General features: G+C 44.9%; 1 protein-coding gene and 1 long non-coding RNA gene across 8 annotated transcripts in view; both read left to right on the top strand.

Moving 5' to 3' along the window:
- Window positions 1–14,218, top strand: part of NPTN (neuroplastin) — a 57,585-nt gene that overhangs the window by 23,376 nt on the left and 19,991 nt on the right. For all 7 annotated transcript variants that reach the window (XR_002442006.1, XR_002442005.1, XM_021407860.1 and 4 more), the window contains exons 3-5: window positions 4,486–4,580; window positions 11,659–11,792; window positions 12,868–13,141. Coding sequence is in view for 5 of the 7 variants with exons in the window: in XM_021407860.1 (XP_021263535.1) it covers window positions 4,486–4,580; window positions 11,659–11,792; window positions 12,868–13,141 (503 nt within the window). In the remaining 2 variants the exon portion in view is untranslated. The remainder of the gene's footprint in view (window positions 1–4,485; window positions 4,581–11,658; window positions 11,793–12,867; window positions 13,142–14,218) is intronic.
- Window positions 4,587–9,053, top strand: LOC110404011. Its single transcript, XR_002442011.1, has 2 exons — window positions 4,587–6,582; window positions 6,709–9,053. It is a non-coding gene; the product is annotated as an uncharacterized LOC110404011 (long non-coding RNA).

Below are 14,218 nucleotides of genomic sequence, written 5' to 3'. Positions count from 1 at the left end.
TACAGATCTGCATTAGGGGCTTGACAAAAAGTATGCTTGTGAGTAGTGCTGGAATAACACAGCCATGCTGTCTGGGTCGCATAAATGCAACATCAAGAAAACACGCAGCAGGCTTCATTATTCTAGGCTGTCATTTCACTCTGAATTCCTTTAACTCTTTTCTGGAGTATCCGTAACACATGGACATAGGTGCAGACGCCAAGTCTAGCTTTCCGTCACTCCCAGTCTATTGTGCTCTCATCTCTGTCCTGCTTACATTTACATGAAGATGAATTTTCAGCTGTGCACTTCTGTTGTACAGGGGTAAATCACTGCAGCAGTCGGCTGGTTTAGTCATTTTCTGACCTTGGAATGTGAAGGACTGTTCCCTGAGTGTTGTCAGAGCAGCGCCTGGAAATAATACCAAATCTTGGCTAAAGCAGCAGAGCTCTATCACATGCTTCTTGTCTGTATGTCCGTGTTTTCAGCATTAATGTGTTCCACGTGTGTATGCTCCAGATCTGTCTCTCCTTCCCATCTGAGGGTGTGGAGGTGAACAGAGTGTATATGGCCAGCTCTTCCATTTCTCTTAGCTTGCATCGAGCAGAAATCCTTCCAGGGTTTCGGCATTCCTGCAGTGGGACTTTCTAGCCGTGGAGTTGACGAGAGCATACAGAACATGTTCAGTGATGCCATCGGAGATCTGTTCTGTGCATGTGGTTTCCTTGCTTTTTTCCCTCCCAGCTTTCATTTCCTTCTCTTGGAGCTAGAATGGATCTCAAGCACAACCTTCTGTTCAGTGCTAAGCTAAATTGGGAACCACTTAGGGAACATCTTAACCACCTGTGGTATCTCTTTGGAGAAACACGACTGGTTTTGAGCCTCCTCTTTAGCTGTTGTAAGCACCAGCAAGAGGAGCTTACGTCTGGGTAAGGCCTGATGAGGTACAGCACGTCTGGTGCACTGGGCCTTGTCTGCCTGTGCACTCCCTGGCTACTCTGTCTTTTGCCACAGTTCTGTGGGTTCTTCACTGCACAAATGGCACATAATTAAGAAATACCAAAGGTTTTCACTGCCTTAGCAAGGTGAAAATTCACCCCCAAAGTTATGGAAGTTGTACTTAATTCTGACAAAGCTGTGTTCACGCTGTTCCTTTCTGCTTTCCACTACAAACCACCTTGCACTATTTGTTCAGTTTTTGCAGTTAAAAACTCTAGTTCTGTAAATACATGCCGTTAGATACATAACCACACACTCAGTATAACATTTAGTGCTGTGTCTGAGATTTAAAGGCTTTGCTTTTTCTGGAGTTTAACTTGAAGAGCAGCCTTGTACAGAAGCACCAGCTGGAGTGATGTGAAAGGCACACTGCATCAGGATTGTGGACACTCACAGGCTACTAGAAACTACCTATCAAGGTTAGCTTCTCAAAAATCTGTTCCAAGCTGGGGGTAAATTTTCTTTCTGTCTGAATTTCTGTGTAAAGGAAAATTACTTGGAGTTTTCACTTCCTGAAGGAGTAAGGTGAGCAGACTTGAGAAAGCTTCCCTGTTCTCAGTGAGTGAGGAGTGTGGTGGAGCAATCACAGGGGCAGCTTGAGAATTTGGTAAATTAACATCTGAAATACAATCTTAAATGCCTGCTCCTTTACAGATTGCTCTACTGCATGCTGTGTTTTGAGGCTTTCTGTAGCTTTTCTGAATTGCATTTGATGTGTTCGTTAACTTCTAGTTTGCTTTCAGACCCAGAAATACTAAATTATATAAGCGACGATGAATGGAAGCAATGTCAAAATAGTAATAGTTGAGAAGTTATTTAACTTGAGCATTTGCTTCATAATTAAATGCTCGCCTTGTATTCATTTCCTTTTAGAAAAAGGTTTTGGTTCTTAGTGTTTCAGTCACTAATATGCGTCTGTTTGCTATAAAGTGTAGCTAGTACTTGGAGTTCAGTGCTGTTAATGAAGCAGAAAGCCTCAGAATCTGTAGGTTAAACTGCCCTCCTTAAAAATCCTGCTGCACAGAACAGGAGGAAACACGTTTTTCCTGATCCTTCATTCAAAAATGTTATAGCTGCTCTTGTTGGAAGGCAGCTATAATAGGAAAGCCCAGATTTAAGTCTAACTTTTTAATTAACAATTTTCATGGAAAATGAGTAAGAATCAACTGTAGTGTGTTCTTTTAAACAGGAGGAAGCATCTGGAAGTGGTTCTGGTCATCCTGTGCTTTAATTCTAGAAAACGCTCTTCATCTGTGTTGGTAGCTTGGAGGAGTAAAGTGGTGACTTCTTTCTTCATAGAGTCATCATCATAGAATCATAGAATGGCCTGGGTTGAAAGGGACCTCAAAGATCATCAAGTCTCAACCCCCCAGCTGTGGGCAGGGTCACCAACCACTAGACCAGGCTGCCCAGAGCCACATCCAGCCTGGCCTTGAATGCCTCCAGGGATGGGGCATCCACGACCTTCCTGGGCAACCTGTTCCAGTGCGTCACCACCCTCTGTGTGAAAAACTTCCTCCTAATATCTAACCTAAATCTCCCCTGTCTCTGTTTAAAACCATTCCCCCTTGTCCTATCGCTATCCACCCTCACAAACAGTCAATCCCCCTCCTGTTTATACGCGCCCTTCAAGTACTGGAAGGCCACAATGAGGTCTCCCCGGAGTCTTCTCTTCTCCAAGCTAAACAAGCCCAGTTCCCTCAACCTTTCCTCATAGGAGATCATCTTGGTCGCCCTCCTCTGCACTCGTTCCAGGAGCTCCACGTCCTTCATCAGTGAATTCAGGGCTGGGTGACAGATTATGGAGTTAAACTGAACACAATGTGCATTTGCCATCTGCTGAAAAGTCCTCGGTGCTGGAAAGCTGGGCTCCTCCTGAAGCCGCAGGGCAGAGGGAAGTTGTTGGCCAAACATGCTTGTTTCAGGCTCTTGTCTGCCTTTAAGACTTTGCAGCTGTATCAGTTTACGCTTGTAGCGATGCCATAAATCAATAAAGCTCTCCTGGAGGCCGCCATAGCTTCATGCTTTATAATGGAGTCTATATACAACGACAAGAAAAAAAAATGTTTTTCTTCACCTCTTAAAGATTGATTAAAAAATGGTGACCAGAGTATGCTTGCTTAAATACTAGGGCCTTTGACAGTGACAGAAACAGAGGCGTTCTCTGCATTCTGCCTTGAGTTTGATGACAGCTTTGTGCTGGAAATCCACAGGCAGGGTTTGTCCCATTGTAGCTGGGCCAGGACTTTGCCACCCTTTGCCAGCAGTGTCAGCATGTTCAGAGCCAGTGCTCTTCCATTTGCCCAGCTGCTGTTTAAACATCAATGATGGCTTTGATGTTTGATGATCATGCTTTATCATCAAGATAATCTTTTTTAACTCTAGAAAGTGAGTATCGCTTTTATCTAAAAGATGTAAAGTTTATGACTAACTTCAAATTTCCACCGACAGCTCTGGAAAGTGAGTGCTGTAAGACCAGTGGAGACTTGAGTGAAAGCATCGTGTCAGGCTGGGCGGCTTTTTCCATGTGACTAAGCAGTTTCCATGTGTAATTAAATTCTTTTGTTACAGTGCTCTTCTCCAGGATTTCTGTTCAGCTGTGTCCTATTCACTTAATGGTTTTTTTAAAGCCTTTTGGAGCATTGTGGAGAGCTCCCGACAATATTTTATTTATTCATTGTGGAGATGTAGGCTCTGTGTCGCTTCGCAGTATGTTTTTCAACTCCAGGATGTCTTTTGTGGTTAAATACTTGAACAAACATATAGAGCTTTTAAGTAATTCATTTCCAAAAGCTTTCCAAAGGCCAGCAAAAGCTGGTGAGCTGGAAGTTAGCACCATTTCAGAAGTAAATTTTACTTTCTCATTTGTTGCAGCTGCGGTTTTCTTCTGGTTGACTTGCATCTGTATTTACCTCTGCTTGCTGTAACTGCATAGACCTTTCCTAATTCCCGAAATGACAGCAGATTGCTCTCTAGCACCTTGCTCCATGAGCTGAGCAGCTTTTGCAGATTTTCCAGACCTGCTTTGGCTCAGAGAAAACCATTAATGGAGCAGTCCAGTATCTGCTATTAAAGAATGACGTGGCTAGAAAAAAGAGTGACATGAGATGACAGCACAAGGCTTGATTGGAAAGTGATAAACTAGAAAACAGTTGGGCATGCAACAATTCTTTTCAGTGTAGGTAGAGAAATGTGACTTATCTGCTTATTTTCCATGTAAGCTGTAGTGAGTAAGGAACAGAGTCCTCCTTTACTTTTAAACTAAATGCAGCTTCTCCAGCTCAGTTGGTACTGGCTTTCCAAGCTAGAGCTCACCTTCTTTCCGGGCAAAAGACGTCATTTATTTTGAACAGACACCTTTCCACAACGCATAAAATGAATTGAACAGCTATAATTTGTTAAAAGATTAAAGTGTGTGTGTGTGGGGGGGGAGGGGAGCATTCCTAGCCTGTTGTGGTTGCTGACACTGTACCTAACACAGTTCGTGTGTTCTCTCCCTGTCTGCAGGATTTTGAAGCCCAGAGCAGAAGAGTCAGGGGAATACTTGTGCGTGTTTGTGTTTTCAAACTCTCCTGTAGCCAACGCCACTATAGAAGTGAGAGGTACTTCTTTTGTTGTTGTTGTTTTCTTCTGTTTCCTCTCCCTAAAAGAGAAGTGCTTTCACTGCCTCTGGCACTCGGTGTCTGTACAAGAGAGCTTACTTTGTCTTTCCTTGTGAACACAAGCCTGTATCCAATCTATGGTTATAATTTCAGAGGAAGTCTTAGAGAAAATCCCAGAGGTAAGATCTCACCAGTACAGGAATATGAACATTGCTCTCATGGAGGGCACTGAGATATCTTCCAGTGTATGCTTCTGTGCTCCTTTGGCAAATCTGACTGTCATGAAAGGGCGTGCCTGCCCAGCAGGATAAGGAGATTGCTGTCTGTGCTCGTGGAAAGACAGCTGTGACTTCCTTCCTGTTTCTAATGGTGAATGAGGCCTCCTGAGTGAATTCAGTGTACTTTGAATTTGTCTGTTCCTGAACGGGGAAAAAGTAAGAACAAGCATCTCCCACGTGGCAGCTTGGATCTGGTGTATTGTAGGTTTTTGTCTGGAGAGACTATTCCAACTGCTGGGGAAGCCTGGGTGCCAGTTTGGACAGATGCCCTATACCAGATTGGGGTTTTCTGCTTTCGTGCATGCTTTTTTTCCTTCTTTTTCTGTCTTCAGTATGCTGGTACTCTTCTGAAATCTTCAGGACCCTAAAACTGCGGCTAGAAATCACTAGAGTGAAGGAATCTTCAGGTGCAGCAGATGTGCTCTTTGCACCGGGCCTTGCTGTAATTTTGGAACAAATGAACAATGTCTAAGATGTGAAAAAGAGGGGTAGCATGGGAATAGTAGTGTTCTGTACAGTGTTAAATTGCTGTTCACTTTGTCCATGTGGGAATTGCTGGACGACATGTGGCTGTGGTCACTGCAGTGCAGCGGTTGTGTTCTCATGTCCTCTGGTAAGATGGAATCGATGTGTTATGGCAGCTTTGTTAGCCAGAGACAGATGGGATCAATCAAAAACTTGATTAAAAGTAGTTGCAACCAGCCTATGTGTCTGGGGTTAGGCTAATGCTTGTTTTATGGCAGACGGTAAATTTGTTTGGAATTTAAATGAGCATTACTTATCGTCTTCATTACATCCCCAGCTCAGACAGAGAGCTTCCTCTGTGCTGCTGGAACAACTGTGGTGGGAAGGAGAGTGCCTTGCTCTTCCTTAGCATCCCTGGACAGGCAGTGCAGCGCATCCTGCTGTGTTCATTGCCTGTTTAAATTGGGCACTGCAGATCGGTAGCAAAAGCTGAAACGTTTTCCTGGGAGTTTCTGGTGCCTCTCTGAATACTGCATGGGCAGGTTCCTCAGTGCTAAGTAAGGAAGTGGGACTGTTTCAGCAGTCTGTGCAAAGCCACAGTGCACGGTAGTATTATGATGAATCTCTCTCTTGAGAAATGAAGTCTCTTGAACTATACAAACAATTTCCTCGGGAAGGTAAATATTGCCAGATAAATAAGCAATCTCATTGATGTTGCACCAAGAAAAGCTTGCTGACTTCCTGTCTTGATTGTAAAATGTTTTTAAATGATCTTGCATATAATAATCTTTCAAGATACACCCAGCGTGATGCAATACCTCTGCCAAGAGGAAGAAAATCTAGAATACATGTTCTTGTGAAAGTGCCCCAAGTTTCTGTTGGCCGAAGTGTTGGGCATGTGAAATTTTTTTGCATTCTTCTCTTGCACCATAGTTGCTGAATCTTCCAGTATCTTAATTAAGATCTTAATTCTTTCTGCCTTCTCTTGGCTGCTTTCAAGAGTGACAAACTGCTTCCAGAGTCAGGAAGCACAGCTTTGATAATGGATTGAAGAAGACCTGCTCCAGCTTTGTATAATCTGTCAAAAGACCTTTTGGAAACCTTTGGCTTAAGGCTTCTCTGCTGTCCAGTGGCAGAGAGGTTTACACAGCGACAGAGGATTGAAGATTCTAGAAAGAAAAGCCAATATATCTGATTGAACTACTGGCATTAAGGGCAGGAGGAGAATGACAATTAATCCTCCTAACCACTTTTCACAGGTAATTTATGTTTAAATACAAATGAGTAATCATCAGTTAAAAGTTAACGAGCACCACTCTGGAGGCATCACGCCTGCAGCTTGTTGAGCAGCTGAAACTGAGGGACTTGGTAACCCTGTTCTCCAGCTCCTCCTTGCAGAGTCCCCAGCATTCCTCCTTGGCTGAAGTGTGGAGGTTGTCTGAAGTGGGCAGTGCCTTCCCAAGGCTTCTGCAGAGCAAATGGGAAACTGGAACATGTGTATGCTGGTAAACTGAAAGTATCTTTGTTGTCTAACTTGTGTTACGTGGAAACTTGGTGTAGGGATACAGTGAGATTGCTCTTAAAGCACAAGTGAAAGTGAACTTTGTTGTCTCCCTGCAGTCCTAGCACTGCAGGTAAATTTATTCTGCTTAGAGAGTATTCTTTTAAGTTACTGCTCCTGGAAGAGCCATACAGCTAAACTTATATGGCATCACATATATTTTCCTGGATATAAAAGTCTGAATATATCCATCCCACTTGCAAGGAATATGCAGCCTTTTCTCCTGTTCTAGAAAGGAGGGCTTTCTTTGTGATTCTTGCAGGTGGGTATAAATATTCTACATGTCCTGCTGAAGCAGTTCTAGTTATCAAATCAAACTGACGTTGATGCTACTTGATGCATGGAGATGCTAACTAGTTGCTCATTGAGGCACATGTAATGTGTCAGTGATGTACAAATCTTGTTTGGCTGTGCAGATGCTGTAACTTAATGTTTATCTGCATGTGTGGCCCTTACAAGCATTTGTGGATGAGCAGTTATAGACAAATTTGTTCATTTAATTGCTGCTTGTAATTGTATTGCGGTTCTGCACATAGAAAAGCTGGCCCTGAATACAAGAGTGCCTGTGGACCAAAATAGTGACTTTTTGACAACTTGAGAACAACTCTAGCAAATGCCTCGCAGCAGATGTAGCCCAGGGTACACCAGTGCCATTTGCCTTTTATGTAATGTTGCCTGTTTTCTTCCTCAATCTCTCCAAGTGCTGTGTAGGAAGACAAGAGCGCAGAAACATGAGCGCTGCTGTCTGGACGTAGGCTTCTGAACTGCTCCGTTTCTGCGCAGCCCAGGTACCTGCAGTGCTTCTGTAGTGCTGCACGCTGGAAGATTAAAAGCACGCAATGCAACTCTTAAATGAATTCTCTGCGATCTTTCTGCTGTTATCAAGAACCGTGGAGGAGGAGGTGGAAACAAGTTTTTCTTGTCTTCTGATGCTCTGCAAACCGCCTTGTCCTGTACAGAAAAGCAGCAGTGAGAACCAGATGGTGAAGAGCATGCTTCCAGTCCCCTCTGGCTGCCCAGAAGCTGTGCGAGCACCAGGAGAGATATTGATGTAGTGTGACTGATGGATGGCATCTGCCTTCCCGTCCTTTCTTCTTGTGCACCTAGAGAGAGAGAGCTGTCTGTTGCTTTTTTTTCCTGTAGGCCTTTCTACCATCATGATGTTGTTCTTCTGGCCTCCTTCCTGTATCCCTTTCTGCACCCTCATCTTCCGTTGTCCCCATTTAGTTGCTGTTTCTCACCAGCGAGTGCTCAGACCAGTGTCAGAACATAAAATCTACCACTCTGGCTAAAATGCTTTTTGTACCCCTAACCGCAGCTAAGCCAGAGGCTCTGGCTTCACACCAGTACCCACATCCAGAATGTGAGCTGTCTGCTTGTGCTCTGGCTCCAGCCCAAGTCATGCGTTGGAAAACCACTGGTTGTTTCTGCAGCCTTGGAAGCTCTTGCTTTCTTGACTCCTGTCTGTCCGAAGAAATCTCTGCTGCAGTTTCACAATGCTGTACCAGAAGGGAATGAAGAAATCAGGTGTTCTTTCACCACAACTGCATCTTAAAGCAGTCCTAAACAGGAAAAGGAAAATGCAAGTGATGTTCTCCCGTGCTATAGTGCTTTTGGTGTCCTTGCTTTCCACTCGGATTATAGAGGTAGATGTGGGTTTGAATTGTAATGCAGAGCGAGAAAACTTCCAGAGACTTTTTACTAGGTCACCCATAAGGCGTAATAGTTTTTACATGCAAAAATATTTTTAGGTGCTTTTGTCCTTGCTTTGGTTTTGTCTTTTAATGGAAAAAACTTGAAAGGGTTCTGTTATCTGGGACATAGTTTTGCAGCTGTTAGGCATGTTAGTCCTCCCCTCTGTTTTAGTAATGCTAGCCAAATATCTTGAAAATACTTGGAAATCAAGGACTGAAATCCTCATGTACATGAAGAGGTTTGCATTGCATTTGCCCTGTAGCACAAAAAAAAACCCCAAACCACAAAGACCCAAGCAACTCTTTCCGGGCTGTATTAAAGTACACCCTTCTGAACGTGGCTGGTGCATGCGTTTGGTGCCTGCTGTGTACCTGAAGTGTGAAGGCATGATGCGGCACAGAACTTTCTGTTGATACTAAAACTGTCAAGAGGATGATGCTTATAAAGAGATTACTTGTGTTAAAAATGAGTAAACCTGTGTTTATTGCGTTACATATTTCGAGCTTCAGTTAGTTTAAACTAGCCCTCCCTGTTCTCGTGCTCTCCTGTGCTGTTTCAAACAGGTCTTTAGATTTCCAGCATTGTCTTTTCTCAGTTTCACAATGCAAAAATTCAAATCCTCGTTTTCCTTTCTTAGGGACATTAGCTTGGTTGCAGTGATGTGGGACCTGACACAGCACTCTGTGCCCACATGTGCATTTTGCTGAATGCTGTTGCATAAAAGCTAAAGTGACATCTAAATCTTTTACGAACAAAATCCGCTTCGTTCTGCGCTTTATATGTTACTGGCACTGGAGCAGGATGGCGGAAACCTTGGCTAGAAAAGATTCATAGGAAAAGGTTGCTCTGCTGCTAAATCTGTGATTGAGGTCAGCTGCAGTGATATTTTAAATGTAGTTTCTACAGCAGAAGGCAATTAGCCAAACATTTTGATAGAATAAGTACTGGAAATGTCTCAGCCATAGCTCGAAACTGACTAGCATCAGATGCCCTGAAATATTAATATTCCATGTAATGCTCCCTTCAGAGTGTACAAAAATAGTCCCTGCCCTAGCAGAGCTGGAAATGGCTGCTGCATAACTGTGCCCAGCAAGGAAAAGGCAGAATGTGCTCTTGTCACTTTCGCTGTCATTGGGATAACCTGGCAAAGGTGTCCTCCTCTTAAATAGAATTCTCTTCTGCTGCAGGAGAATGCTGGGTCACCCTGCAGTAAAAGTTACCCTGTCCTAGAAAGGTTTCTTTTTTTCCTCATAGAAAAAGTGGGCTGGCTGCATCTTGTCCCCTACAAGGTTCTGCTTCCGGCCTCTTCTGCTGGGAGACGGCAACAAAAACTCAGAGTGCTGTCAGGTGGAGGCTGCGTGGGGCTTTGGGTTAAGCTGGTGAACCCTCTTTCTTCTTCCTTAATGCTAGGAATTCGATGACCCTTGAGTGCTAAATTTGAGGCTGTTGCTTTGTCTCTTACTCTCCGCTTCTGCCAGCCTTCCATTTTCTCTATCACCCTCAGCCAAGCCAAAGCTATAGGGAAGCCACTGAGCTTACCTAAGCAGTGTGTTGGAAGGGCAGCGCAGCTGCTTACTGATGCGAGGTATGCTGAAGATGTAATGCAGCACACTTAACCCTAAAGCTGATTGATTTTCTGCTTTGAGACCTTTGACATGAAAACTGATTAGCATCCCCTTGTAACCAGACAGCGTTTGTCTGGCTTTGTCCACCCTCCTTGCAGCTTTGGTCGCATAAATTAGAGATTGTTAGCAAAGATGTGCCTGTGTGGATCCTCACAGACCTTAATGATGCACTTCCTTTGCTGTTCTGTCATCCTGCAAGGAGATGGTAATATTTCTCTGAGCGTGTAACTTATCAAATGTTTTTGCCAAGAGCTGGGGTGTAATTTTTGGGGAAGGGCATGTCCAGCTGATGCTCCCCAGCTGCACAAGAGATGTTGCTTGTTTCCGCTTTGCGACGGATCAGAGCTGAAATGTTGTTTAATTCTTCTGACTCACGGTTGCAGATGAGCTGTCAGGATGCCGTGATCCCTCCCTAGCCCTGTCCGTAGGGTTTGCCATCCGTAAAGGCAACTTTGCTTGAGTAGCCCCTTGGGATAAACTCCGGTGCCCGGGGTCTTTTCCTGGGGCTTTGAGCTTGGACTTTGACTAGATTAACAGATCAGTGTGCCGTGATCACACAGCAGGCCACGTGTGGCATAATTAGCAAGCTAGAAAGCGAATGGGCTTTAAAGGTGGTCACAGCGGCACCAAAGCCATCTGCTTAAGCGAAGGTTCAGGTTGGGCCCTCCATTGATCCGGCGTAATCCCTCGTGAGGCATTAGGCTGCAGCGAGCTGCTGCATGGGACCTGCTGCAGGGAACAGGAGGGACATTATTGATAGACCAGTTGATTCGGAGTACCCTCAGCTGATGGGTAGGGCTGTGTTTTGCTGGTTATAACCTTGCAGCCCCTACGTGTACATACGTAGCATATATACAATAGATATGTGCATGTCTGCTGGATCAAACTTCTCTTGGGGAGATCTTGACTTTTGCTCTGTGACAGATGCCCTGCTGCAGCATCGCTGCAAGGCGTAACGAGCGTTCCACGTCACGGCGTGTTTGTGGCCCAGATCTCCAACTGTGCTGTGAGGAATAGTGGCCTGATTCAGCTCTCAGAACTTTGCATTAAGACAGAATCGGTGCAGAGCTCTGACACAACAGGCAGGTTGTAACCAGAATTCCCTGCAGCTCTGTTTCAAGGCTGAAGATCCCCATAGAACTATAGGGAGATGAGGGTGTTCCTCCTGTTCCTGCACTGGGGAGTGGTGGAGCCATCTCAGTTCTGGGGCTTTTTGGTACATCACTGAGTTTTGGTGTTGAGACTTCTCTCTGAAGGATGCTCCTGCAGATGTTCACTTGAGGTGCTGGCTGGATAGATGTGGGGATCAGCTTTCCTTCTTTAAGGTGGGCTTGGTGTGGGAAAGGCAGCAGCTCCCAGGCAGCTTGTGTCTTGTTCTCTGTTCGGAGCAGCTTAAAATAATTACCTTCTCAGTAAACACCCTTTGAACGCAGAGGTTTTGTTTTCTTCTGTAGCTATCCCTGACATCACTGGCCACAAGCGAAGCGAGAATAAAAACGAGGGGCAGGAGGCACTGATGTACTGCAAGTCCGTGGGCTTCCCACATCCCGAGTGGGTGTGGCGCAAGAAGGTCAACGGAGTGTTTGAGGTAAGAGACGGGGGGTGTTGGCATCCTAGGCGGCACGTTCCGTCCTGCCAGGACCCCTCATCAGGATTGAAGCAACCACTTTGCATTTGCCATGTTATTTTTCAGTCTTCCTGTTGGGCTAGCGAGACTTAATGCAAGGGTTTGGCAGCTATCCCTGTTCAGGTGGTCGTACCTTTCCAATGCGGCAAGCAGAATGGTGAGCTGAAATTGTGAACCTCCATTGGAATAACAGAAGAGAAGCTTGAGTCCTTCAGCCTGCCTGTTTTTGTTAGCATACAACCTGCTGGAGAGCCAGTCATTTGATTAATAGATTGAAAAAAATATTAAGCAAGTAGTAACATGAGTTGATTGTTCACTGTTAAGTGTGGGCTTAATTTTTCGTGGGGCAATCCTGTATGGGTGACCTACCCAGCGCTGTGAGTCACCAGAGACCTGAGTGCTGTGCAGGCTTCCTTGCGTGCTTTCTTTCTGGTGAAGTGATCTGATAAATTCATCCACGGTTAATTTTAAGGTCAAACTTTTGTACTTTGTCTTTAAACGTATCAAGTCCGGAAGCCTTGTGTTCAAATGTAGAAACAACATGGGGCCTCGAATTTCTTTTTCTCTAAATGTTCCTAAAGTTTGGTATTTTAAACTGCCCTGGCCCCAAACCTGTGAGTTGTATGTGGAGGGAAAAAAAAAACAACAAAAAAAACACAAATGCGAAGTTTTAGTAAGTTCACCATACCTTAAATAACTAGAAAAATCAAATGTAATGTGGAATAATCTTAACCTGTGCTGCGCATGTGATCACAACCACTGGCATTTCCTGGTTGCTGTTGTTAAAGCAGGGTGAAATACAGTGTGTCAGTCAGGCTGATGTGGTTTTGTGTGTGTGCATTTGAAGCAAAATTGATTTTGGGCAGAGAGAGAGAATGGATGCTGGTAGCAGGCTCTTCCATGGTGCTGAAGTACCAACTTCTTTGCCAGAATCTATCCCATTTCTTGTCGCTCCCGTGACACAGAAATGAAAAGCCTTGGTGCCAGAACTCAGTAAAGCTCTCTCTCTCCTCTTCCACCTTTCTCTTTTTATCAGGACATCAACAACTCTTCTGGCAGATTCTTTATTTCAAATAAAGACAACTACACTGAGCTCAGCATCACGAACCTACAGATCAACGAGGATCCCGGCGAGTACCAGTGCAACGCAACCAACCAGATCGGCTCCGTGTCCGTCACAACTATCCTGCGCGTCCGCAGCCACTTGGCTCCTCTTTGGCCCTTTCTGGGGATCTTGGCAGAAATTTTTATCCTCGTTTTCATCATAGTTATTTATGAGAAAAGGAAGCGGCCAGACGAAGTCCCAGACGGTAAGTGTGCTCAGAGCCGCTTGTAAGAGGAGGAAAAAAAGCAAAGCAAACTTAAGGAAACAGAAGCAGAACAGAGTGGGTCTTTGTGACAGGAGGGATCATCAGCACAGTTCTTTCAGCTCTGAGCTCTTTGCCTTCATCTGTTCACTCTCCAAATATTAAACCCAGTAAGTGGAGAGGGTCCCCCGGACCTTGGACTGTGGGATGGGAGGGGAATTACAACAATATTTGTAAAGTGTTCTGTTGCACGAGGTGGCTCTAGCGCCCTTGTCTCTTTCCCGCTGTAGTAGCCATGAAATCCTGCACGTCGGTCCCACAGAGCATGGGGCAGCATGGGGAGACGTGGAAGCGCTCTGATCCCTGGTGATGCCTGAATTGGACACTGGGCAGGTTCTGGGAGGAAACATTACACTGCAAGGGATTGGGACCAGAGAGATGTTTCCAAAAAAGTCACATTTTCAAGGGGGTGGGTGGGGAGGTGGGAGGTCTGGCTCTTACTGTGGTGTGTAACTGAATTAGTGATGTATTTAAGGAATGCTCTGGAAACTAACTAATATCCACTGAGTTGTATTTTCTTAAGATTAGCTTACTAGGTTCGGTAACAGTGATTAGCTGCAACTTCTTCATGTACCAAACAGTCCGTTTTATCTTTTGATCTTCTTCTGCATATCTTCCTCGGAGGGGAAAGGGGCAGTTTGAAGCTAAAATGAGTATTTGAAAGAACCTCTTTGACAAAAATGCTTTAAGGAGACACCTAGTTGCTTACTACCGTGTTTATCAAGAAAACTTACCGAGGAATCCTTGTGAGAAACAGCTGGTAATGCCATCTTGCTTGCTGTGGGAACACGATGTGTCCAAATGAAGGAGCAGGTGCTGCAGTGGGGAACACGCTGAGTCAGTGCTGGGAAGCACTGAGTCATTGGGCTTTTCCTGGGTTGGACAAGCCCTGCAGCACCACAGATAGCTTCCAAAGGCAGCTGTGCTGTAGCTTGCGCAGCAGTGTCTCGCTGTTGGGTTGCACAAGCGCTGGGGAACGGCGCAGCGAGACGTTTGCCTTTTGGGATGAAAACATCGCTG

The sequence above is a fragment of the Numida meleagris genome, chromosome 9, assembly GCF_002078875.1.
Source record: "Numida meleagris isolate 19003 breed g44 Domestic line chromosome 9, NumMel1.0, whole genome shotgun sequence".
Taxonomy (NCBI): domain Eukaryota; kingdom Metazoa; phylum Chordata; class Aves; order Galliformes; family Numididae; genus Numida; species Numida meleagris.
Note: the sequence above shows the minus strand (reverse complement) of the source record. Positions and strands in the feature narration are given on the sequence as shown.